The sequence below is a fragment of the Ciconia boyciana genome, chromosome 1 (assembly GCF_034638445.1).
Source record: "Ciconia boyciana chromosome 1, ASM3463844v1, whole genome shotgun sequence".
Lineage (NCBI taxonomy): Eukaryota > Metazoa > Chordata > Aves > Ciconiiformes > Ciconiidae > Ciconia > Ciconia boyciana.
The window spans coordinates 2,440,606-2,463,848 of NC_132934.1; the positions used below are offsets into that span (position 1 = coordinate 2,440,606).

Sequence of the window (23,243 nt, forward strand, 5' to 3'; positions counted from 1 at the left end):
TTCTCCACGTGACAAGTCTCCCCTTGGCTTACAGCACATGGGTGCTCCTTGTTAGCACGAGGAATTCCATCTGCCTCAGAGCTTCCTTTGTGGACACAAACAAAATAAACCCTCCTACCCATAAAGGTAGCACCAAGAAAAGCAAGTGCGTTACCTTCTCTCCTTTGTCTCCTTGTATTCCTTTGTCTCCTTGTGGTCCCAGGGCCCCTGTTGGTCCAATATCTCCCTGTGAATAAAGACATCCCCAAAACTAATAATATCATGCAGGAAAACAAGCCCTGTTCATGTGGCTCCCTAGAGCTGCACTTTGCACTTTCAACACACTCCGAAAACCATTCCCTTGCCAAATCCACCCATCCATCCATCTCTGGATTTACACTTGAGCTTTCTCTGTGGTACCTGGTCTTCTGCCATACAAACCCCACCACAGTAGCTACACCCTCGCCAGCCACGCAACTTGTATACTGTAAAGCACCATGTGTGTATTTATAGTGGTATAAGCAGGATAAAATTCAGGTCCCAGGTCACTACTTAAATGCAGCCAGCCTAAAAGAAGAGAGACATCTTACTAACTGATGTTAAGCACTCTGGACAGTAAGACCAATGAAGGAGTTGGCTCCAAAATCCAAGCCCAGCAAAAAGGACAAACCTCATTGTCTCTAAGGGGTGAGGGAGGTATGAAGCACTGTAAGGTATTTTATGAATGCCAGCAGTCAAAAAGCCAAGAGAAGTTACCCCTGCAGTAAATACTCCTTACAAGGATAAGGGAGATCTTTTATTTCTCTGTAGACTGGCAATAAGCTATCAAGAATAAAAAAAATTAAGATATTCCAGACCACATTCTACCACGAGTCCTCTGCAAGAGTGAACTATATCCACCTTCCTATAAAGCAGATGTACAATATGGACAACATAGTCAGGGAACAGCCCTGTCTCAGAGATCTCCCTGGTTTCAGAAATTCAATTTCCTCCAGTCACAGGGAGGACAAACACTGGGTCAGGGGCCCAGAGAGGTGGGGAAATCTCCATCTGTGGAGATGCTCAGCACACAAGGTCCTGAGCAACCTGACCCAGCTTTGAAGTTGGCTCTGTTTTGAGAAGGAGGTAAGACTAGAGACCTCCAGAAGTCCCTATCAGCCTCAGCTGTGCTTTGATTTTATGTCAATGCCTCCCTTGGCTGGAAAGTAGCTTCTGTGAGTGGTTGGATCTGTGCTTCAGTGACCTCTAACTTCTAAAACCAGCACATGGAAATCCCAAATTTCCCCACGGACTGGGGCTAGAATGAGAATGACAGGCACAAAATGTTAATAAAAGCAAAAGAAATATCAGCAAGGCAAGACTGTTGCTACTTTTCCAACCTCTCCTCTCCAGTCAATCACAAGGAAGATATGATTCAGATGGTGAAACATGGTCCAGCCCTCTCTTTTTCAGGTGAAGATCTCATCTAAGTTTCAAGCAGTGCTAATTAATGGACTTACCCTGACACCTTTCTTGCCTGGAGGTCCCAAAACCTGAGGATAAAAAGAAATCACAGAAATGGTCTCTTATTTGTGGAAAAAGATCTCCCTCTCAAAGGAGGGTCTTTTCATGTTACTTTTTCCAAAGCAAGAGAATCTCAGCCTTGTTATGGGATAGGAAACCCATCACCTGCACTGGATCATAAAATGCCAGAAAGGGCTACAAGCCAAATCCCAAACCCAGTGAAGCTTGTGAAGGAATCCCACCAACTTCAGTAGGTTTTAGCTCCAGGGATGGGACTGAATGATCACTCACATGCAAGGGGTAACTGGCAGATAGCTGCTCTAGCCTTTGCTAACACACACCAAGGACCAACCTTCAGACAGCCATGAACCTTAATGACCACACTACGACCCTGCGGAGCAGCCCTGAGCTGGGTTTAGGGCCTACAGAGCTGTCTTCCTACCTTGTGTTTCCAACACAATTCTGTCAGCATTGCTAGGAAAGAAACCTAAAGGTACCCTGCTCATTCAAGCATCCTCCAGGACACATCAGTCTGTCCTGGTGGTGGGTCTCAGTCCTTAATGCAACCTCCAACTGCTCCCACAGCCCTTGCAGCAATGCTGTGGGGCATGCAGAGATGGCCACCACCAAGGTTTCTCCTTAAAGCTGCCCTAGCATTTGGAGGGACATGATGTAGGAGCCCTGTTTCCACATGGGAATGAAGCAAATGAGAACCATCAGCAGCTCCTCTTCAGCAGGGACCAGTACAACCCCACTGAGAATGGGGAGCTTGAGTGGGGGACAGGCCTGGAGCATAGGGCTTCAGTGGTGGGAAGGCTTTATCCTTATGTTTCCTGCACAGCAGTGAAGCTTCTCTGAGGAGTTGGCAACTGTGGTGCAGGGCTGGGAATACAAGAAGTGGAGCAAGGGAGCAGAAGATATAGTTGTCTGGAGGGTCAAGGAAAAGGTCCATTAGTTCTTCCTGCGGTTCAGTGGGACGCATGTCTTTTGGTCCTTAGTCTACTGGCAGCACTGGTGGTGATGCTGCATAGCTATAGCAGAAGAAGGGCTGTAATCCACTCATAGTTACCCCCATTGCTGGAGCACCTGGAAATCCTGGGTTCCCCTGCAAAGCAAGAGGGCATAAAATGAACAGTCTGGGGTGATGAAAAATTTATTCTCATTGCTCTTCCCATCCATTCCTTAAATCAGCTCAAAACTCATTTCAGAAGCACAAGAGCAAAACAGAGAGGAGACGCTGAGCTCAAGTGCATCCCTGCTGGCTTCATCTCTGCATAAGCCCCCCACAAACACACTCAACTGCGCTTGCAAGAGCTGCACACATAGAACAAGCTGGGGAAAGTCAGGAAACCTTCACCTGAGCTAGTCAAACGTGTTGTTCTCTTACTGTTTGACTTACTTGGTCTCCCTTCTGCCCTGGAGGTCCTGGGAGTCCCTGTAAGACATCAAAAGAGAATTGCCACCAGATTGAAAACAGATTCAGCACTTTTGGTCCCTGCTGTAGTGAGAAGCTCACAGCCAGAAGGAGGAAGCTCTTCAGCCCAGTTTTTCACTAACTATAAGACAGCTCTGTGGGCTCTTGGGTGAGAGATGGAAATCCCCATGCCTATCTCTAGCACACCTGGTTGCCATCTACCAGGAGGCCAAGCGCAGAGCGGCAAGCTCTCATCCCAGGTAAAGCTATCAAAGATGGGCCTTTGCAAGCAAGAAAAGGTACGAAGACAGCCATGAGATGCATGGGAGCTACCAGACCAGGTCAGCGTTTTGCCTCACCCAGTCCCAGAACTCTGCTCAGAGCTAGAAGCTGCAAGTACACATACCCGCTGTGCTTGCAGGCCTTGCTCCTACAAGGTGCACTGGTTCAAAGAAGACTGACAGACTGACAGCTTATTTCCATTTTTCATTACCGTAGCTATTCTTAGGAAAAAAATGCTGTCGTCTCTTTTGATCTTTGAGGTTATAATAAAATGTATGTGCAGAACAAGTGCAGCTGGGGGAGCTGTAAAACCAGCAAACCTGAAATACGGCTCAATAAAAGCAACCTGTGAATACTCAGTATGGACTGGTAAAGAGTATTCAAGGTTTGTTTGTCAGTGTTTGCTAGCTGCAGACTGTCCTGTGGATTTAACATTGGTGCAAGGTCTATCCCATGCACGAGAGCTCCTTCAGCAGCAGTGGGCTCCTGAGCTTTGTGGCTACGTGGTGCGTAGCTATGTGGCCCAGTAACATCTGACAAGACTGGGAGAAGTCTTTGGGGGTGACTTCAGATTCCCTCCCTCTGGATCTTCAACCAGATACCTCAGCTGCTCTGTCCTGAGCCTGAAAACAGAGCCAGCGCTTCTTCCTCTCCTACTCTGTGCTCCAGTGCTGGCCAGTCTCACCTTTTCCCCTTTAACACCACCTTGCCCTTTGTTACCCTGGAAAACAGAAGATGCTTTAGTTAAGACAAAGCTCCACTGGCAGAGCAGGATGAGCCTGGAGGCTCACACACCGCAGAAGAGCGTGTTCCCTCCACTGGAGATTATGAAAGCAGGGGGAAAAGCAAATAAAAAGATAAAGAAAAAAAAGCATTTTTACATATATGCCATATATATAGTATATAGCATATGTTATATATATACACCATGCATTTATAAATTGTATATTGCATATTAATTACCTGTATAGTTTCTATAATATATTAAGATATCTTGTGTAATCAAACATACTACTAGATATACTTTATATATAATACCTAACATCAAATTGCATGCATATTATAATATATAGTTACTATATAGTTATATCATAGTAATCTACTATATAATATAATATACATATATTACTATATGTGTATATGGACTATCCTGAGCTTGATCAGACTGTTTCCTCCCAAGGAGCTTGAGAGCTGAAGATGAGACAGTCTCTTGGAACATTTGAGAGTTTACAGCATAGATAATGTGCAGGTCTGGGGCTGCAGGGTGGGTGAGCATAACCAAGAGGAGCAAGGTGAGATATTGGTCCAGGGCCCAGTTACTGTGGGTTCTATATTTACATAATGTTTTTTTATCTTAATCTTTAAAACTTCATTCTGATTTGATTAATTTAGAGGCACACCCTTGGCCTAATTGGTTCTTCTTCCCCAGGTGATCCTGGTTCACCCTAAACAAAAATGAGCAGCTGTGATTGCCTCCTGCACCTTCTGCTGTCAACTCAGAAAGAGCTCATGAGCAACGTCAACAGTTACCTCACCAGCGAGCACGCTGCCAAATCTTGCTCTTTCTCCCCATTGCTTTGCATGGGCAGTCCATGAAACGCCAAGCCACAGACCCATATTTGTGTGGATGAGGAGTGGGCAATTCAAGGAGGTCTTTGCTCTTGCGAAGAGCAAGACATGAGCAGCAAACTGGCCGTCAGACCTTGCAAAGACTTTACAGATTTAAGATCCTTTTCTATTTTATGAAATAAAAAAGCACCACTGTAAAGGGAAGAAAACCACTTTGTTTCAGGCTGAATGAAACATTTCCTTGGATATTGCTTTTTCCTTCATTTTCCACCTCTCTTGGAAGTATGAAAATAATTTATTTTGGGGTCAACATGGACATCTTTTGAGCTTAACGGATGTGAAATAAATTGGTGACTCAGATCCATTTGGCCATCAGCAGTAACTCAAAGCGTATAGCCTGAGTTACCTGGAGAAGGGGGCGTGCAGAGAGCCATATAACCCACTCCTAAGTGGTTGCTCCTCCAAGAGCCGTAACAACCTGGGACAATGCTGAGTTGCCTTACGTACCACCTAAACCCACGCCTGGCACTCCCCATACCAGGAAAAATTCAGGCTTCCTGAGTCTTTCTCTGGTGTCAAACTTCAACACGAGCTCAAGCCAGGTGCTTCAGGAAGAGGCAAACATCCACTCAAACCTGAATTGAGAGGCATTTCTCCTGGCTCAGGAGAAAGTCTCCTTCCTCCTACAGCAATCATCCCTGTACATGCCAAGATCAGCTGATTCCTCCTGCACCCGCAGCTTTCCAGGTATTTTGTCACATGGGGAAGCCCTGGAGTTGAACTCCCACATCTCCATGAGTAGTGAGAGCTGGGAGACAGGCAGCACTCTGCAAGAAAATCTTCCTGCCTGCCATGAGTCCCTTCCTGACCAGTCCTTGCCATGCATCATCTTCCCTGGGTTCATGGCAGAGTTGCCAGGTTTGGACTGGAGCTACATTTGTCCAGTCCCTTTCCTCTGGCAGCACCAGGACACCAAAATCTTTCCTCCTCATGACCCCAGGCTCTTAAGCAAGGTGAGAGAATTGGTCATCAAGGTTTCCTTTTCCCCCAGCAGTTGGAAAATGATGGGCACTTCCAGAAGAAAACTCAAACTTCAGGATGGGCTGTATCACCTCTCACAGGGCTGGTCTTTCTCCACTGGAAATGTGGGAATGAATCTGGGCCTGGATGATTCAAGAGGAAGGTGTCCAAAATGCAGATGTGAGAAAATTTGCTCCTTACATTTTCCTCCCAAAACACATTTAAAGAGAACTACTACAGTTCTGCAGAGTCTCACTGGCCACAAAAGTGCCATTTATTATTTTATTAAAATATCGCATCTCGCTACTATTCCAGGTCTCTGCAGCACCCTGCAGCAATGACTTCCACAGGTCAGTGACAGCTGATATGTAAAATTATTCCCTTTCATTGCTTTTGAGTAAGGAGTCAACATTCCCACAGCTGATGATGATGCTTAGAGCTAGATGCTTTCCTTGGCACCTGAGTACCAGGCACAGGGACTCAGGTTCAGCATTTCAGCACCCACCTTTGGTCCTGGTACTCCTGGAGGTCCCATCACCCCCTGAAAAAACAAGAAACAGTGAAAGCTCAGACTTTAAAACCCAATGTCTTCCCTTCTCTGACCCTTTCCATTTGTAACTACAGGATGCGTCCTCCAAGGAAAACCTAGAAAAGAGGTATTGGAGGAGACTTTAGAGACACTGAGCCCTCCAAGGGGTCTTTAGCTGCAAATCTCACTGCAAAATTGCCAACCCACCTGCTCTCCTTCTTCTCCCTTTGGGCCAACAGTGCCAGGAATGCCAGTTCCTGCCATCCCCTGCAAGGTAAGCACAGCATTGCACTCAAGAAAGTCGATCCCAGAAATTGCAGAGCATGGTACGTCCTACCCACATATCTGCTTCAGAGCTCTGCTCTTAGCCATCCTGCAAAGCAGGAGGGGAAAAGTTTACTCTGTAACCCTTCGGCTAAGACATATGTCTAGCCAGCAACCTTCAGGCAAGGTGCAAACAACGACTTGGAGGAGAGAATTAAAAATAGGGGTCTATGGGTGTTTTAAGTGACCACTTGAAGCAGGGTGGGGGATTCGGTGAAGCAGCCCCATCCAGGGCTGGGGCTGCGTTTGGGAGAAAACGCTGCTCCTGACAGCAGGAACTGCAGAGATCTTCCACTGGGTGGAAACACAAGGACTGTGACAAAAAACAAGGGCTTGGATGGAGATGGAGCATCTATTCTACCATGCACAAAGTCAAACCTGTACAAGCAGGGAGTGGAGGGGAATGGGGGAAAATCCCAACATGCCTCCACTTTATTTGCACTGTCAACCCTGCTATTACTTTGTCTCAGCTATTCTCAGCTCCCCCTTGGGCTGATGGATCCTGCAAGCATCTGATATGAGTAGTGACCTTGTCTCCCCTTGGTCCAGGCAGTCCAGGAACACCATCTAGCCCTACAGGGCCTGGCAAGCCAGGTTTCCCCTGAAAAGGAAGATACATCATCAAATCTTTTTCTTCTAAACTGTTTGTTACCAATCATGCTAAAGAAAAGGTTCATTTTTAAGTCTGCAGAAACACAAACAGAGAAATGTATATCCTGATGTGCCCAGTTCCTTTGCAACTGTGGATTTCTAGAGATGTTTATGTATTCCCAAATTTCCTTTTTCCCTACAAATAAGCTATGGATCACTGACTTTACTCACTAAGGGAAAATAAACATGTATTTGCTTGTTACATGGGAAGACAGAGGCTGGGTACCCATGTTGATTTGGCAGTGGCTGCCTTCTCCAGTGGCTCTTCATGGCTGTGTTGCTGTAAGTGTGACCATAGTAATGCTGCTGGTGTAGAAATGGTGAAGACTGACATATGGAAACAGTTGGCCTATGGAATATAGCTCTGCAGTATGGCAAAGGTAACAAAAAAAGCACCCATATATAATGAGGGACAGTAATAGGCACCTTGGGAAGGATGCAAGAACAGGACATACATGTAGTCCCTGAGTAATCTTTCAGGTTTGAGTCATTTGTAACGCAGGGACTTCCCAAACCAACCATGGTTTCTTTTATTCCTCGTAGTCCTCCATGGACTTTTTTCCTTCTCTTATCTCCCCTTGAACTCAAACTTCCTACACCCCAAACATCCTTGTAGGACTTCTGTGAAGAACCACCTCCTTTTGTTTGTCTCGAATCTGCTGCCATTTGCTGTCCCACACTTTTGATCCACCTTCTTGCCCTCCTCTGTACCTGCCCCAGTTCTTCTCCATCCTCCTGAGACCAGGGGGTAGGATGTAGGAAGGAGCAGGGTTACACTCAGCTGCTCCATGGGTGCTGGAGACAGTGGGGGCTCAAAGGTGAATCACTGTCCCTTTGGAGTAGCCTTCATCAGGCGACATTTGTTATCATCTACCAACGTGATTGACTACACCACAGAGGTTATCATCATAGTGAGCACAGTGATGGATGCACTTCTCACAGCTTTGCTCTGTGCCATGAGGAAGAGCATGTCCTTGCTTTTGGCACAATGAAAGGCTGTTATCTCATGTCTTTACTGGGTTTCTAACATTTCCCTTTTGGCAGCTCCTGAGCGATGGGTCAACAGGATGAAGCTGACAAAGTAAGAAATGCTTAACTGGCCCTGCTTAATCTGCCAGCCCTCATCAGTGGAATGAAGCATCCCAAAGTGGCAACTGATGAGAACTGGCAATAGACACTGTCCCTCTACAACCACCCCAGGTGGCAGAGGGCAACCCAAGGCCAACAGCTCTTTCCCACCGTGGCTGGCAGCTCTTCCTTAGCAACTGGCCATCGGTGGACCACTCACCGGCTCTCCCACGCCTCCTCTGTCACCCTTGAGGCCGTTCCTCCCACGAGGGCCCTGCATGAAGCACAGGACAGTCTTACTGTGTGTCCTAGCAGTCCTTTTGGGTCTTGATGGACATCTGGTAAGTATGGAAACCAGAGCCTATTGGGCAGCTTAGAAATAATTTAAAAAAAAAAAAAAAAAGCTTCTCATCTCATGCAAAAGTGAAAGCCAATCTCGGGTACTTACCCTGATACCTGAATCCCCTGGTTCACCCTGAAACACAAAAGACAAGGAGAATTACCATGGGGTGGTAATTTAGAGAGGGCGTCCTCTCTAAACTTAGTCCCAGCAAAAAGCTCCTGCAGGCTGACAAGCCCAGAGACCAAAACTCCCACCCCTAAGAGAACAGAGAGCTTTAGTAGAGGTGTCTGCTATCTTGCATGCTCCAGACACCTCAACCTGCAAAATCTGATGACAACCCTCCCTTAGGTTAGAAGGAGGGGAGTTTAGGTTTCTTGATCTCTGCTGAGACTTTTTGAGCCACCCTCAGTGCAAGGAGACATTTGGTGACAACCATCAGTCCAGTTTTGGCTGTGCACAGCACAAGTGATCCTGGGTATTTCACTCCAGCCACCAAACAACCTTCCTAGGGACCTGGAGCTGGAAAAGTCTTGGTGGCCACTGAATCTGGTCCCATGTCAGACATGGCTGACCGTAACCTTTTCAAGCTCCATCATCGATTCCCACTGTGTTGAACAGCAGGGCCCTGATGATGGAAACATTTTGCAGCATTCCTCCTTTTATGCCTCAATGGGAGAATCCCATGATGGACAGAAGAAATGTGTGTACCCAGGGCCCCTGAAAGAACAGAGTCTCCAGGGACCCTGAACTATGCTGGGTCTCTTTCTGTGGTACAACATCACAGAACCGTGCTTCAAATAACCATGCTCACCTTGATGGAAATCCCTGGTGGCCCCTGTGGCCCTGGTAAACCTGGTGGTCCTGCTACCCCAGGAACCCCCGGCTGCCCTTTCTGCCCCTGCAACAACGAAAACCAGGAGAGGGAGGGATGTGGGCTCTCTCCCAACTCCCTTCGCTTCTCTGCCAGCCCTTGAGAGGCTGAAGGATCCACCACACCTGAGGTATGATACTCACGGGGCGGCCAGGCTGCCCATTTCGGCCAGGAATCACCTCCACTCCTCCCAGGACGTAGCCTGGTTCGCCCTGCACACAAGGGGAGGAAGACACGTGCTTAGCTGGATTGGGAGGTCCAGGTGCAATCAGGCAGTTTCATAATTTAGGGGCAATTTCGTGATCAGTGTAAGTGACTTTAAAACCAAACAGCCCCTCCGTGTGCTGCAAACCCAAACCACCTGCTTGCAGCAACTCTTTTGCAGAGGTACCTGAAACCACATGGCCATGACATAAGCTCTGCTTACTGGCATGGCAGAAAATTAATCCCAGGGGAAGAAAAGGAGGTTGGCTTTCAGCAGGATCCACTCCACAGACAGCTCGGGTGGATGCAAGGAAGGAGGAGGAATGTGCATTAAGGGAAGGGGGAAGGACAGGACAACTGCTCCTGGGATCTACTCACAATTGATCTTGAAGCCTTACTTTTTTGTGTCCTAAATGTATGCAAACAGGCTTGTTCATAGTTCATAGCTTGGGCAGAATGACCCAACCAAGCAATACCTCCTTCTGCAAATAATCAACTTAAATGTGCCAAGGGCCTGTGATAAGGACTGAGCACTTTTCTCCATAAAGACTTAGATTCCTCCTAGCAAAGCTGAAGGACAACTCCCCACGCTGAAGACTAGCAGTGTAGGGCCAGTTACATATAGCTCCAAAGTTCATATTCACCAAAGGTCACTGTACAAATGCTTAGAAATTAGAGATCAGAGCAATACAATAGCTTTTGCCCACTGAAACCCAGGAATGAAACTCACTCTGTCTCCTTTTGGCCCCACTGGTCCAGGATAGCCAGGAGATCCCTGGAATTAAAAATAAATCCTGCAGCATTAAACAGCACAGCACCCAGCAAGACCATCATTGTGGGATGTTCAACTTGCAGACCTGTCTCTAACAGAATTTCATTTACTTTTAAAGTGGTCATGAAAATAGGCTCCTAGAAGTGGATTTTGGTCCCAACATTGATGAGAAATATATATGTGTCACCCATGGGTGTGTTATATGTCCCTCTCTAGTGATGGGTGCATGCAGGATGGACACCTGATGCAGTGACAGTGTAGTACATTCAAGCACTGTAAGGAATGTACAAGAGGCTGTAAGGAATGAGGGGTTGCTGCTTATTTAATCCACCAGGAGAAGGTAAACGAGTCAGAAGGGGCATTCAGTGGCTGCAGTGGTTTGGGTCAGACCCTTGTGATCCATGCAAACTACGGCTCACAAACGTCACAACCCTTGTTATAGGTGCTACCTCATCACAGACACTGGCAGTTTGATTCAGATGCTCAAAAATGGTGTCCTGGGATAGCTGAGATATCCGCAGGTACCAGGTATCCTGAGATATCCGCAGGTACCCAAGGCACAGGGCTGGCAGACATGAGGCAGGATTTATGGGAGACCTGTGTCCTTCTGGAGCATCAGCTGGAGGATGGGTGGGATAACAGGGCATCTCAAATGACATGAGAGGACTCTTTAAGCAACTGAATTGAGCCCAAAAGATGGAGTTAAGTTCAAGATGGTGCCACTGAAACGTTGTTTCCGCACAGGAGCTGGCTGTTCACACCCCATTGCAACCAACGGAGGTCAGGGGCTCAGTTGCATTACACATGCACTGGTGTCTTGTGCCATTCGTGATGCTCTCTGATGCCTGCCTGGCCTTCAGCTCTCACTTCAGAAATGTCCATCAAGTCCCATATTTTATCAGCCCTGCATGGTTGCCTTGGAAATCCTAGGGCATCTCAAATGACCTGGGCAACCTGGTACCAGCCCCTTGTCAATATAGCCCTCGGAGCCAAGGGTTATTTAGCTGCTCAAACACAGTTGTCTACTAATAGAGCCCTGGTAAAAGCAGGGGAGAGACATTTGTGACTGCTGATCTAGTGTGCAAAGCTGTGCCGTCATCAATTACATCAACAGCATGGAGCAATTTGTACAGCAAAACAAGGACACATGAGGTTTGGCTGGTCTAGCTAGATGCATGTTTTCCAAGCAATACTATGAACTGTTGCATGAACAATTTGTGTATGGGAAGTCTGTGAGCAAATGATGCTGCTGGTGATTATGCAGTAGGACTGATATATCATAGAATAGAATAATAGAATTGTTTAGGTTGGAAAAGACCTTTAAGATCAAGTCCAACTGTTAACTTAGCACTGCCAAGTCCACCGCTAAACCATGTCCCCAAGCACCTCATCCAAATGTCTTTTAAATACCTCCAGGGATGGTGACTCCACCACTTCCCTGGGCAGCCTGTTCCAATGCTTGACAACCCTTTCGGTGAAGAAATTTTTCCTAATATCCAATCTAACCCCCCCGGCACAACTTGAGGCGGTTTCCTCTTGTCCTATCGCTTGTTACTTGGGAGAAGAGACCGACCCCCACCTCTCTACACCCTCCTTTCAGGCAGCTGTAGAGAGCGATGAGGTCTCCCCTCAGCCTCCTTTTCTCCAGGCTGAACAACCCCAGGTCCCTCAGCTGCTCCCCATCAGCCTTGTGCTCCAGACCCTTCCCCAGCTTCGTTGCCCTTCTCTGGACACGCTCCAGCCCCTCAATGTCTCTCTTGTAGTGGGGGGCCCAAAACTGAACACAGGATTCGAGGTGCGGCCTCACCAGTGCCAAGTACAGGGGGATGATCACTGCCCTAGTCCTGCTGGCCACGCTATTTCTGATACAAGCCAGGACGCTGTTGGCCTTCTTGGCCACCTGGGCACACTGCTGGCTCATACTCAGCTGGCTGTTGACCAATAACCCCAGGTCCTTTTCTGAATATATATATATATAGTTATATATATAACTGAAGGCAGAGTTCATAGTCCTTGGCCTTTTTCTGGACAGCTCTGGTTCATTGAGGGCTACTTGGCTAGAAATGTGCCCATGTTGTGTTGCATTATTTGCCATATCTCTGAACAGAAGGAAACCTATTCGGAGCTATTTGGTGGCAGCAATAGCCCCTCATATGGGCAAAATGGGTCACTTGGTTCTCCTGTCCTGCTCAGCGCAACTGGCCTTTGAAAGGCTTGAAAAACAAAGCTTTAGGGTCCCACTGTATTGATGATCTTTGCTGCATTCAAAATACTTACAATATCACCTTGGATGCCAGGGAGACCCTGCAAAACAGGGGAGAGAGAGAGATTTGAGAGCCATGCTCACTTTTCCCTTAAATGGCACTTTGACAAGGTTTTTTAAAACAAATACTTACCATGACTCCCGGGGGACCAGGAGGACCTGTCCGCCCTGGCCTGCCTGGCAGCCCAGGAATGCCATCCTTCCCAGGCAGACCCTAAACATATGGAAAGTAACAGCATGCAGGTCATGGCCCCAGACCTGCAAACCCAAACAGCTTCATGCAGCACTACCCTTCTCTACCACTTGAGGGAATCCCCAGTTGCCAGCACACACACACACACATGCGTCAGTTCCTTTTTGCCTGATTTTCAAAGGCAGCGTGGAGCAGGGTATATCAAAACACCAACATAAAAGATCTGAAGATGATTCTTTGCTAGATCTCTTCCTTGGTTCTAATTATTTAGTTGCATATTAATTAACTGAGTGGATGGTTCTTACTGGTGGACTCACCCTCTCTCCTTTCTCTCCCTTTGTAGTAAAGCCGTATGGGTCATAGCCTCCATGAGCTGGTGGACCCCTGAAGCTCTTGAAAGGAAAAGGAAACCAGAAAAAATGATAATGAAATTATTATCTGCCAAAGGATGGCAAATAAACCCAAACCAGAGTGACCATGAAACGCAGCCTAGCACACCTCTTGGCTTATGCAACAGAAGAAAGAAGCAATGCTGACCATCCAGGAGACCTGTTCATATCCTCAGACTATTTAAAGCCCCTTGGAGGTCATGCATTATTTATTGTGTCTCTGGCTTGTGTCTTGAAACTGGGAGAACACGATGGAGAACACAGAACTGAGCAAGGACAAAATGCAGTCAGGAAGTGTATCGATGCCTCCTAAGTGTTGGCCCATGTTACACCTACAGTTGAGGATCTTCTTTTTGGCTCCGAGACACTCTAAATATTCTTGGTTACATATCTGCAAGACTTCAGGGTAGTCTCAATGCAATTCTTCTCCCCCATGGGAGAAACTGTGGAAAGGAGTTTGGCAGAGATGAAATAAAGACCCTGATTCAACCATCCATGGACAAAATTCATCTCACCTAATTTTAGACTGCCATAGCATAAACATCACCATCTGAGATATTCTGCCAGTGTGGACACCTACCTATGAACTGAAGCATGACCAGACTTTGCTGACCACACTGACTAGCTGTCCACCAGCTACTATGGAGACCCTTATTTTCTCCAGTGAAGCTAACATAGATTGTTCAGACTTGCTGGCTACAGCCACATCAGTAAACTCACTAGACCAGCACATGGGCTCTGGGGCTGTCCTACTGTTCTTCATGTCCTCTGGCTTTCTGCTTGGCAGAAGGAGTGGGTAGATTTGCCTCCCGACATTTTTATTTCTGAAGTAAGGAGCAGTGGCAGCTTGGTGGTCTGTTCAGTGGCTCACATGGAGTCTGGAGCTATCTGAGATGCCACAGAACACCTGGGACATCTGCATGGGTCTGGCAGATATGAAGCAGGATCTATGGAAGACCTACACTTCATTGGTTTGCTGGGAAGGAGCACAGGAGGCTGCTGCATTTCCCATGCTGAAATGGCAGCTTCTAGGATGACCTCCCCAAACATGGACATGGTTTCCAAAGTTAAAGGTCTTGACACTTATATAACTCCACTGCACACCACACAGGTATGAGAAGTGACCTGATTGGAGCAGTGATCAATGTGTTTCTTTGAAATATAATCCCCTGAACAGACACCAGTGAACTAATTCTCACCTTTAAACACCAGGGACCACAAGCCTCCTCTTCTTTTTGGATATGTGGTTCAGCTGATGATGGATCAGGGACGTGTGGCTTGCTCTCTGTGTCACCAAATGGCAATTGCTTGTCAGCTTCATGTCTGACAACCTACAGCATGGAGTTTGGCTTAGATTAGTGATCCTCCAGGTTTTGGAACCAGACATCAAACACCAACCTTCAACAGGTCTCAAGAGGTCACTGCACTTTTATATCACCAACCTTTTCATTGAAACAGCCATAAAGTATCATTATTGGAGATACTCTGCAGATGAGCTCATATCTGTACCAATGACCCATCGTCCAGAGTTAGAAAAGGGCAATGAATTTATAATACATCCAAGTGCTCTGCCCCTGCAGTGGCCTTATGCAACAAAACTTTCAAAGCTGTATTCTGGCTTCCCCAGTTCTACTCCCTTGATTTAAAAGATTTTGTTCCTTATCTCTAGGGCTGGACAGTAAGTGAGGTCAGGATTGGACCCAGTGCCCTCAATCTGTTCTGACTTCGCTTTGAAACTTTGCTCAGGGAAGAAGATTGTCCTTGTGCATGACCTGTGCCAAGCAAGCTGGCTTATATTCAAAGGGCTGTGAAGCAGCTCACCTCCCCAGATGGTAGCTGGGTCCCTGAAGGCTGAGGGTCAGAACAAATGACTTCTATCAGCTCTCGGAGGATCTGGGGAAAGTCATCGAACGTGCTGACGTAGAAAACGTTCTGGAGGTTCTGCTGCAGCAAGATGCTGTTGAGCTCAATGGGGTCAGCTCCTGAGACACCCACAGCAATGATGCGGATTCCTGAAACACATCGCTCACTCAATGGAAGCAAAAATGTTTGAGATCAGAGTTTCCAAACCCCTCATCACAATCTTCCTGTTAATAACCTCTGCTGGGATTAGGTACCCCAGTAGCCACATGAGAACTCACTTGGAGCAGCATGCGTGAGTTATAGCAAACCAAGACACTCAAGCTAGGAACAGAAAGAAGAAAGGATGAAGGAGTGAAGAAAGCCAACTCAAAGTGCACACATCACATAACATACTACCCTCAGCCCCATGGGAATTCATGGAGAACCAAGGCCTCAGGGAAATGCAATAGGGCAACTCTTACCCAAAGCATGGGCTACTCTGGCTGGTGGCAACACATCGTCCTGGGATCGCCCATCAGTCAGTAGGACCAGGACATGAGAGAAATCTGGTCTCATTCCTCTGGAGGACTGAAATATCTCCTTTAGCATGTAGGCTAAACCACGACCTGGTCAAACATGGAGAGGGATGGTGTAAATCTGCCTGTTAGGTCTGCGGGTGGGGACTGTGGGTCTCCTTCCACAGATAGAGAAAAAAGGGCACTCAGTGTGGCCCCATAACTGGATGGTATCCCCTAGCATGGGGCAACATCTTTTGATGGAAGACAGCAGTAAATCAGATTGGCTGAAATGGTTCAGGCTGAATTGAGCAGATAGTTTTGGAAAGGAAAAAAAAAAATACTTCCAGGAGATTTGAAGCATTTTCCTTGCATTTTAGGAAAAAAAACCCACAGAATTCTCATTTCCAAATTTCTTTAGAAAGACCATGAAAGTTTCACAAAGAACAATGGTTAAGAAGCCCCAAAACAGTATGGAAAGACTCCTATGAGGAGTAAAATGCCTCTATTGACACAACCTCTGTAAAAAGAAAGATTAGAGGCAAGGTTACCTAGAAATTTGCAGTCTGACCAGTTTCATACCTGCTTTCCCTAACCAGTCCCATCAAAATTCTTGTATTTTGATCAGCCCCATTTTTCTGTGTTCCTGACCAATACCACTGAGCCAGGACGAGGCATATAAGCCTTCAATTAACATACATGCGTGCCTCAAGGCTTCCCTTTATATTGGCTGACGGGAATACATTTAGGTGGGCCATTTAAAAAGGGCGAAGTTAAAACTAACTACCTTCAATTTAATATTACTGCTCATGTACCTTCAGGGAACCAGGTACATGTCCTGCTGGGAGTGAGTAGGTGGAAAGTGCTGTCTGTCTCTGAGCTTTTTAACTACATAAGAAGTGTCTGAATTTCCAAGATGCTGAGCTAATGAAGAGCTGTGTTATTTGTACAACAGAGGTGAACAAAGGACATTTACATGATGACACAGCATAAAAATAGGACAGGGCACATTGTTTTGTTGTTAGGGTAACAAGGCAATAATTGCTGTGGAATTGTTGGAATTTGCTGATTAAAATGTGCATACAGTGGGCAATAAGGATGCTTCAGCATCAGCTATCTTTACCTAATGTTTATGGGCTTTGTCTCCAAGCCAGGTATAAAAACCTCCCCTGAGTGCAGGCAAGGTTATAAAATAATGAAGAGAAACCCAGCAGTAAAACTAGGACATGGATAAAGGACACCAGACTAGTTGGAAAGGCCAACCATGGAAATAAAACTAAATTCAAACCTCCGTTCTCCAATTTTGAAGAACTTTGGGCCATAACTTTCTAACCAGGTAAATAGGTTCAAAACACTCAGACAAATGCTGTCCCTCATCTCCAGCCTCCGTCTTGGTCCAGAAGGTCTACCCCATGTGTGCAGCTCACCCATACACACCTGTTTTTGTGTTGCCTCCAGCATAGCCCAGTCCCTTGACGGCTTTCAGGGCGCTGTTGCGGTCCCGGTGCTGGTTGAAGTGGAAGGCTGCCCTGGGCTCCTCGCTGTATTGAGCAACAGCAACCTGCCAAAGAAAAGGGGGTTAAAAAACGTGGAGGGCTCAGGCACACAGCAAACGTGCCATTCAATAAACTGCCTTGAGTTCGATAATACAACTAGTTGTGGTGCAACAGGAGTGGAAAGAGGTTGTGTTTCTTGCAGAATGAAAAAAGGCACAAAAATGGCTCTCAGGTTGGCAGGCAGATAGGGCGCAATCCATATGCTTAAGCAGGGGCAAGGTACTGTTTCAGAATTTCTAGGGCATCAGAGATTTCTGCAGAGGCTGGTGGATACAGCACAGGACTGACGGGAGACCTGCGCACTTCAGGCAGCTCATGGTTGGGTGGGAGCTGCTGCGCAGCTCCCATGGCAGCACCCATCCCTCCTGAATTAAACCCTTGATCTCCATTGAGTGCAAAATGAGGCCAGCTACTGAACTCATACTATAGCCATCTAAATCAAAATGTCTTTGTTTCCCCGGGATTATTTGTTACCCCAGGGTAACTTCATCATGTGCCTACACCTTCAAGACTACTTGTAAGTAAAGAGTGTAAGAAGCTTCCCATTTCCTGATCAACTGAAAGTAAACTATGCAGGTCTCCCTTTCAAAGGGCTAGTTCACGTATTATATCAATTAAACACAAATGACCCAAAATAAATTATGTATTGAGTCTTCCAATTGGCTTTGCTGAGTTGTTGCTTTAATGCTGTAGGCTTCATTTGCCTTTGAGGTGTTTCACTGCATGGCCTGGGGATTCGGTCCTCTGCTTGTCTGGAGGATGCAGCTGTTGGAGTGTGCTGCATCTCCCATCTGGGCCCTCACCTGGATCTCCACCCATTATCAGTCTGCACGTGGGCAGAAATGGGGTCCTAGACGGGGACCCCGCACCTGACACATCCTGGGGTTCCATAACCTAGACTGCATTTCAGTAGGTGTGGGATTTACTTTATTCCTGATGACTTGCTCTTGGAAAAATAATCAAGAAATGGAAATATATCCAAATGAGTAGGCTGAGATTTAGGAGACTTTTATTCATGTCTTTGTTGGACACACACGTCTTTAGGCAAAGCACTTAGCCCTTCTGAGCCACAACATGTGAATGAGCAGACTGCTGTCATCACAGGGGTGAGCAAAGGTGAACACTTGGAAGGAAAACATCTTTAGGAAATAGAATAACATAATCTTGCCTGCGTCCCTTCAGGTCCAATCTTAGGGAAATAGGAAATGATCCGGAAGAGAAAATCCTTCACTTTATTGAAATTGCTTTGGCCAATACTTGAGGACTCATCCACCAGGAACCCAATGTCTGCTTTGAACTTGCCACAGACTGCAGAGGGAAGAGAGGATCTCCATAAGCTGGGGGATCCTAAAGCAGAAGCACGTTTCTTTGTGTTCAGAGCAACAAAACAAACCCAAGCGCAAATACCTCTTGCGATGCCAAGTGTCGGTGAGTGAGCTGGCAGCACCTTCACCCCACAGGGTAGTGCTGAGAGCTTCACTGCATTTTATGGGGTTTGTGTCTTCCCTTTCCCTGACATTGTCCACTCTCACTACTCAATGAATAAAGACTAGTTTTGGCTCCTCAGATCAGAGAAGACCATGGTCCCTGGTGGTTTTGACCTACTAGCAGTCATTGTCATCAAATCACACATGGATACATACTCACTTGGCCCAGGGAGAGTTGTCAGCAGTGCAGACACTACAGTGGTCAATAGTGGGGTCTCTGGGGTTGGTGATAGCTCTGTGGTGGTGGCCAGTGGAAGAGGAGTGGTGCCCACATTGCTAGGAGATACGGATGGGGATCTCATCATATCCAATTTTGCAGAAGTCACCGAAGAGATTGGCGCAGGTGAATCTCTGTGAGGTCCCACTGTAACAGGCAAACAAAAAAAGGTGTTTATCAAACCTCGTTTAGCTATGATTCCTCTACCTAGCAAAGCATCAGAAGGGTAGAGAAGCCAAGAAATTAGCCCCAGTAGCAGTTACCTAGGTAAAACTGCAACATAAGACTCCAGCCTTCATACCTGTTTGCCCAAGGAGTGTTGTCTCTGGTCCCTCTGTATCTCCAAAGACTGGTCTTATAGAAAACAAATACATTTCTTTGGCACTTAGTCCTGTCACTCGATATGATCTAGAAGCTGCTGATAACAGTTCCTGGGAAAGATCAGAAGCTGTGAAAAAGAAACATGTATTGACTGGGAGCCAGAGAAACTCAAAATAACTCGATGTCTGAAGCATCCCATCTTCTAATGACACCACCTTTGGCAAACAGGAGCTTGGGATGAGACGAGTCCTGGGCTTCGGAGCGGAGGCTCTTGGTAAGACGTGTTTGCAAACTGCAATGGTCAGGTCCTAAACCAGATGAAATAAGGTTGTTTGCATCTGACAAGGGAGTTCTTGAGTACACAAACAGGAAAAGAAAATGGGAATTTGTACAAGTGTTTAGAGAGGGCATTTGGTCCAGGTGGTGTCCAAGGCTGAGCTCTGTGACAGACCAGTGGTTTGCAGTGGTTAGCATGTATAGAAACAGGACTATTTTTTGATAATTAATGGAAAGTTTGCTGAAGAGTAGAATCAAATTTACTTGAGAAATTTGGTTGCATATGATAGATAGTTTCAATCTAAAATAATGATAAGAAAAACCTGTGAAAACTTCATAATAATGTTTTGACATTTTATAAGTGTCTTATTTTGGAAATACTGAATGATGAGTTTTGACACTGTTCAAAATGAAACTCACACCTTTTCATTCTGAAATAGCATTTTCCCTTTAATAAAAATAAAAAAGCTTAGTTTCTATGTAAAGAAATTAAATCGGTGTAAATAATCTGTTTAATTTTCATTAGATGTTCTAAATTACCCGCAAAAAATTTTGGAAGGGAGGTTTTGCTCCTTTAAAAAAAAAAAAAAATCCCTCTTGCAGTTTGACTCAAACTCTTCTACTCCCCTTCCTTTAGGTAGGCAAGTCAAAATAATAATAATTGGTTTAGATGCCATGCTACCTTCTCTGAAGAGATCTGCTGTAGGAAACACAAGCTGACAGCTCTGCTGAAACACAGATCTATGGCAGCCCACCTCCCACCCTGCCTGCCTAGACCCCCAAATGGGCAAGTTTAGCTACTTTTCCTTTTGCAGCTATGCCGTTGTGTGGCACTAAATCCCTTTGTTTCACATAATGGGTCTTTCACATGATGGGAAATAGTGTATGGTTACCACACTCCTACTCTGGGACAGAAAGAAGACTTTGATGGTGGACTGAGGTAGGAGGTACCTGGATCATACCCAGGGAGGGATGCCCAGCACAAGACTGGCAAGCACATGCAGGAAGAAATCTGCAACCTTTGGAGAAGGAAGATGGTCTTTGCTGGGGACAATTTTCTACAAAGAATGAAGCTGATGTTTTGCAAGGGACAAGAGACTGTGAGGCTCAAAGTGCAAATGCAAGATTAGACGAGCTTCTATTGATTAGGTGGATAAGAAAACCATGACTTTGGTGCTCCAAGAACAGTAAAGAGAAACTAGAAAGAAGAGAAAGGTGGGCAACATCCAGGTGAACTTCTCCAAGGTCCTTCCTGTCGCATGGGGGAGGAAGGCTGGCTCTGGATGGAGACCCATTGACATACATGGGTTTCGTTTTGTGTAACCAACTGGACAGAGGAGGTCTACAGCTGGGATGACCTCAAGCTGCGTAGAAGGGGACCTAATATTTTATAGGGCAGGCTGGCTAGAGTCAGCAGGCAGGGAGGAGGGCATCAAATAAGCTTAAGAGCGGGGCAAGGGAAATGGGTAATGAATGAGTACTCATTTAGAAAAAAATCTGGTTGTGGAGAAGAAAATTAATCAAGGCACAAGGGACAAAAAAAAAGGACAAAATTCTTAATTGCCTTTATAAACTAATGCTGGCAGCCTGGATAATTAAACAAGAGAAATTGGAATTACTCACTTATGAGCATAAATTGGATCTTGTTGGTACTATTGAAATGTGGTGGCAAGATTCATCTGACTGGAATGTTAAATCAATAGTTATAAACCTATTTTAGAAGGATCGATCGAGTGAGGGCACAGGGGGACTGTCAGACATGGTATTATCCATTTCTGAGCCCCTGACAACTCTGAAACCAATGATTTTTGAATACTTATGGATCGATATTTTAACAGCATGGCACGGGAGGGGAACAGTTGCATTAGATCACTTAAATCACCCTAGAGAACCAAATGTTCTGCTCCCTGATCACTTATCCATAATACGTAGAGCAAAAAAATGATGCCACCACAGGAGACTTCATCCTGAGTGACATATGCTGCAAGTCTTAAGCTGCCAATACCAAAATGTCCTTGGAATTAAAAAAAAATAAAGCTGACGACCTGGTAACTCAAAAAGCACTGCCAGGAGCGCAGGGGAATTGTATCAGATTCGCTTTCTTTATTGACTTGTGAAGATGAACTGATCCCTAGCAAAAAGTTAGTGGTTGAAGCAACAATGACAGGAGACTTGCTATATTCAAAGAGGTTTAAGCCCACTGCAGGAAAAAATAATATAGCTGGTGCTTTAAAAGGGCAAACCCCATAAGGCCAAATCAATTGGAAAAAGAAATACACACTAGAAATTGTGAGCAATTATTAAGAAAGTTTTAAAAGCTATTTACTATATAGCGAAGCTTTTAAACAGGTAAGAATTAAGGTTGTATGGATGACAAAAAACAACCTTTTTTTGGTTCACTGCAACTATCCCTGATGGACAGGTTGTGACTCTAGAGGAAGAGACATTGATAATGCCAACCAGGAGGCCTTTTTCTAAGCAATTTTCACATCTCCTTTTTCTTCCCCTAAGGATTTTGCACTGGCCAAATGGGTCATCTTGTGAGCTTCTTCAGTGGGCCATCTTCCATTTTTTCCCCTCTTTTTCACCCAAATGAAGGGGCTGAGATGAAGGGACATGATGTATAGAAGCCCCCAGGGTCAACCCTCTGTTCTCCTGCTAAACAGGGTCCAGATGGGTTCAAAACAAGGAATAGTGTTGGTGCCATCCGTGACGGCATCATTTATACCAGGTCAAACTGGGCAGCATTTGGAGACACAAGTCATGACACTGGAAGGAAACAGCAGCCACTTAAGGCTGGTGGTGGGAAGAAGTTTCCCCTTTAATACCTGCCACTTGCATCTTCTGCAGCACCAGCTGGCTCTAAGACCAGGTACCAAATCAAAGAGACCACAGGACAAGCCAGACATGTCCATGGTCCATCCTCAAATCCTCTTGGGTGACAGGGCAGCTCACACAGGAGGAGACCAAATTACAAACCATCCTTCCTTCCCCCACCAAAAAAACATTACCTGAGGACAAGCGCCATGTTAATAGGTACGTGGACGCCCCAGAAACAGCCATCCAAGACAGCAAAATGCTGGTCTCTGCAGCCTCCTGCACTGTGAACTCAGTCACTTTGGGTAAATCCACTGTTAGAGAAGAAAGAAACAAAGCTTAGGGTGCGTAGAAGCTACCACTGAGAGCTTGCCCAAGCTGAAAGGAAGCTGATACATCCTTTGGGAGGCTCAGATCGTGGCCCCACTGAAATCAAAGGCAAAAAGTCCAGATAGAAATGATGAGCATGAAGCACATCTCTGCTACACTTGTCCACAGCTCCAGCTGCTGGTGAATCTCTCAGCTGATACCTACCCCAGGGTGCAAAGGTGTGTGTGCGCCAGAAAACACACTTTAACCTGCAAACAGCTTTGGAGACCTTCTGCCTCCTTAAATATCCTGTTTCTGGTGAGAGGAAGGAGTCCCTGCAGCACTTTAGGGGTTTTTCAGAAAGCTGAATCAGATCAGATCCTCAGCTGGTGGGAATTGGTGGAGTAAACAACTGTTGGCAGATCTTCAGCCTGGACTGCCGGGTGTTTCTCTAAACTAATAGTGAAATTTGAGCTGTTGAGATGGGCCATAAAAGTTTTGCCTGCTCACTTGTGCCAGATGGTAGTGC

General features: G+C 46.0%; 1 protein-coding gene across 1 annotated transcript in view; it reads right to left on the reverse strand.

Annotated features, from left to right (window-relative positions):
• Positions 1-23,243, reverse strand: part of LOC140649644 (uncharacterized) — a 147,318-nt gene that overhangs the window by 61,605 nt on the left and 62,470 nt on the right. Inside the window, exons 19-41 of the mRNA XM_072857137.1 lie at positions 22,600-22,719; positions 19,293-19,439; positions 18,935-19,138; positions 18,456-18,595; positions 17,169-17,292; positions 15,699-15,842; positions 15,196-15,386; positions 14,574-14,705; positions 13,303-13,377; positions 12,926-13,006; positions 12,807-12,833; positions 10,488-10,532; positions 9,697-9,765; positions 9,494-9,580; positions 8,788-8,814; positions 8,560-8,613; positions 7,150-7,221; positions 6,697-6,705; positions 6,504-6,563; positions 6,273-6,308; positions 2,882-2,917; positions 1,479-1,511; positions 155-226 (exon numbers count right to left, since the gene is read on the reverse strand). Coding sequence (XP_072713238.1) covers positions 155-226; positions 1,479-1,511; positions 2,882-2,917; positions 6,273-6,308; positions 6,504-6,563; positions 6,697-6,705; positions 7,150-7,221; positions 8,560-8,613; positions 8,788-8,814; positions 9,494-9,580; positions 9,697-9,765; positions 10,488-10,532; positions 12,807-12,833; positions 12,926-13,006; positions 13,303-13,377; positions 14,574-14,705; positions 15,196-15,386; positions 15,699-15,842; positions 17,169-17,292; positions 18,456-18,595; positions 18,935-19,138; positions 19,293-19,439; positions 22,600-22,719 — 1,985 coding nt within the window. The remainder of the gene's footprint in view (positions 1-154; positions 227-1,478; positions 1,512-2,881; positions 2,918-6,272; positions 6,309-6,503; positions 6,564-6,696; positions 6,706-7,149; positions 7,222-8,559; positions 8,614-8,787; positions 8,815-9,493; positions 9,581-9,696; positions 9,766-10,487; positions 10,533-12,806; positions 12,834-12,925; positions 13,007-13,302; positions 13,378-14,573; positions 14,706-15,195; positions 15,387-15,698; positions 15,843-17,168; positions 17,293-18,455; positions 18,596-18,934; positions 19,139-19,292; positions 19,440-22,599; positions 22,720-23,243) is intronic.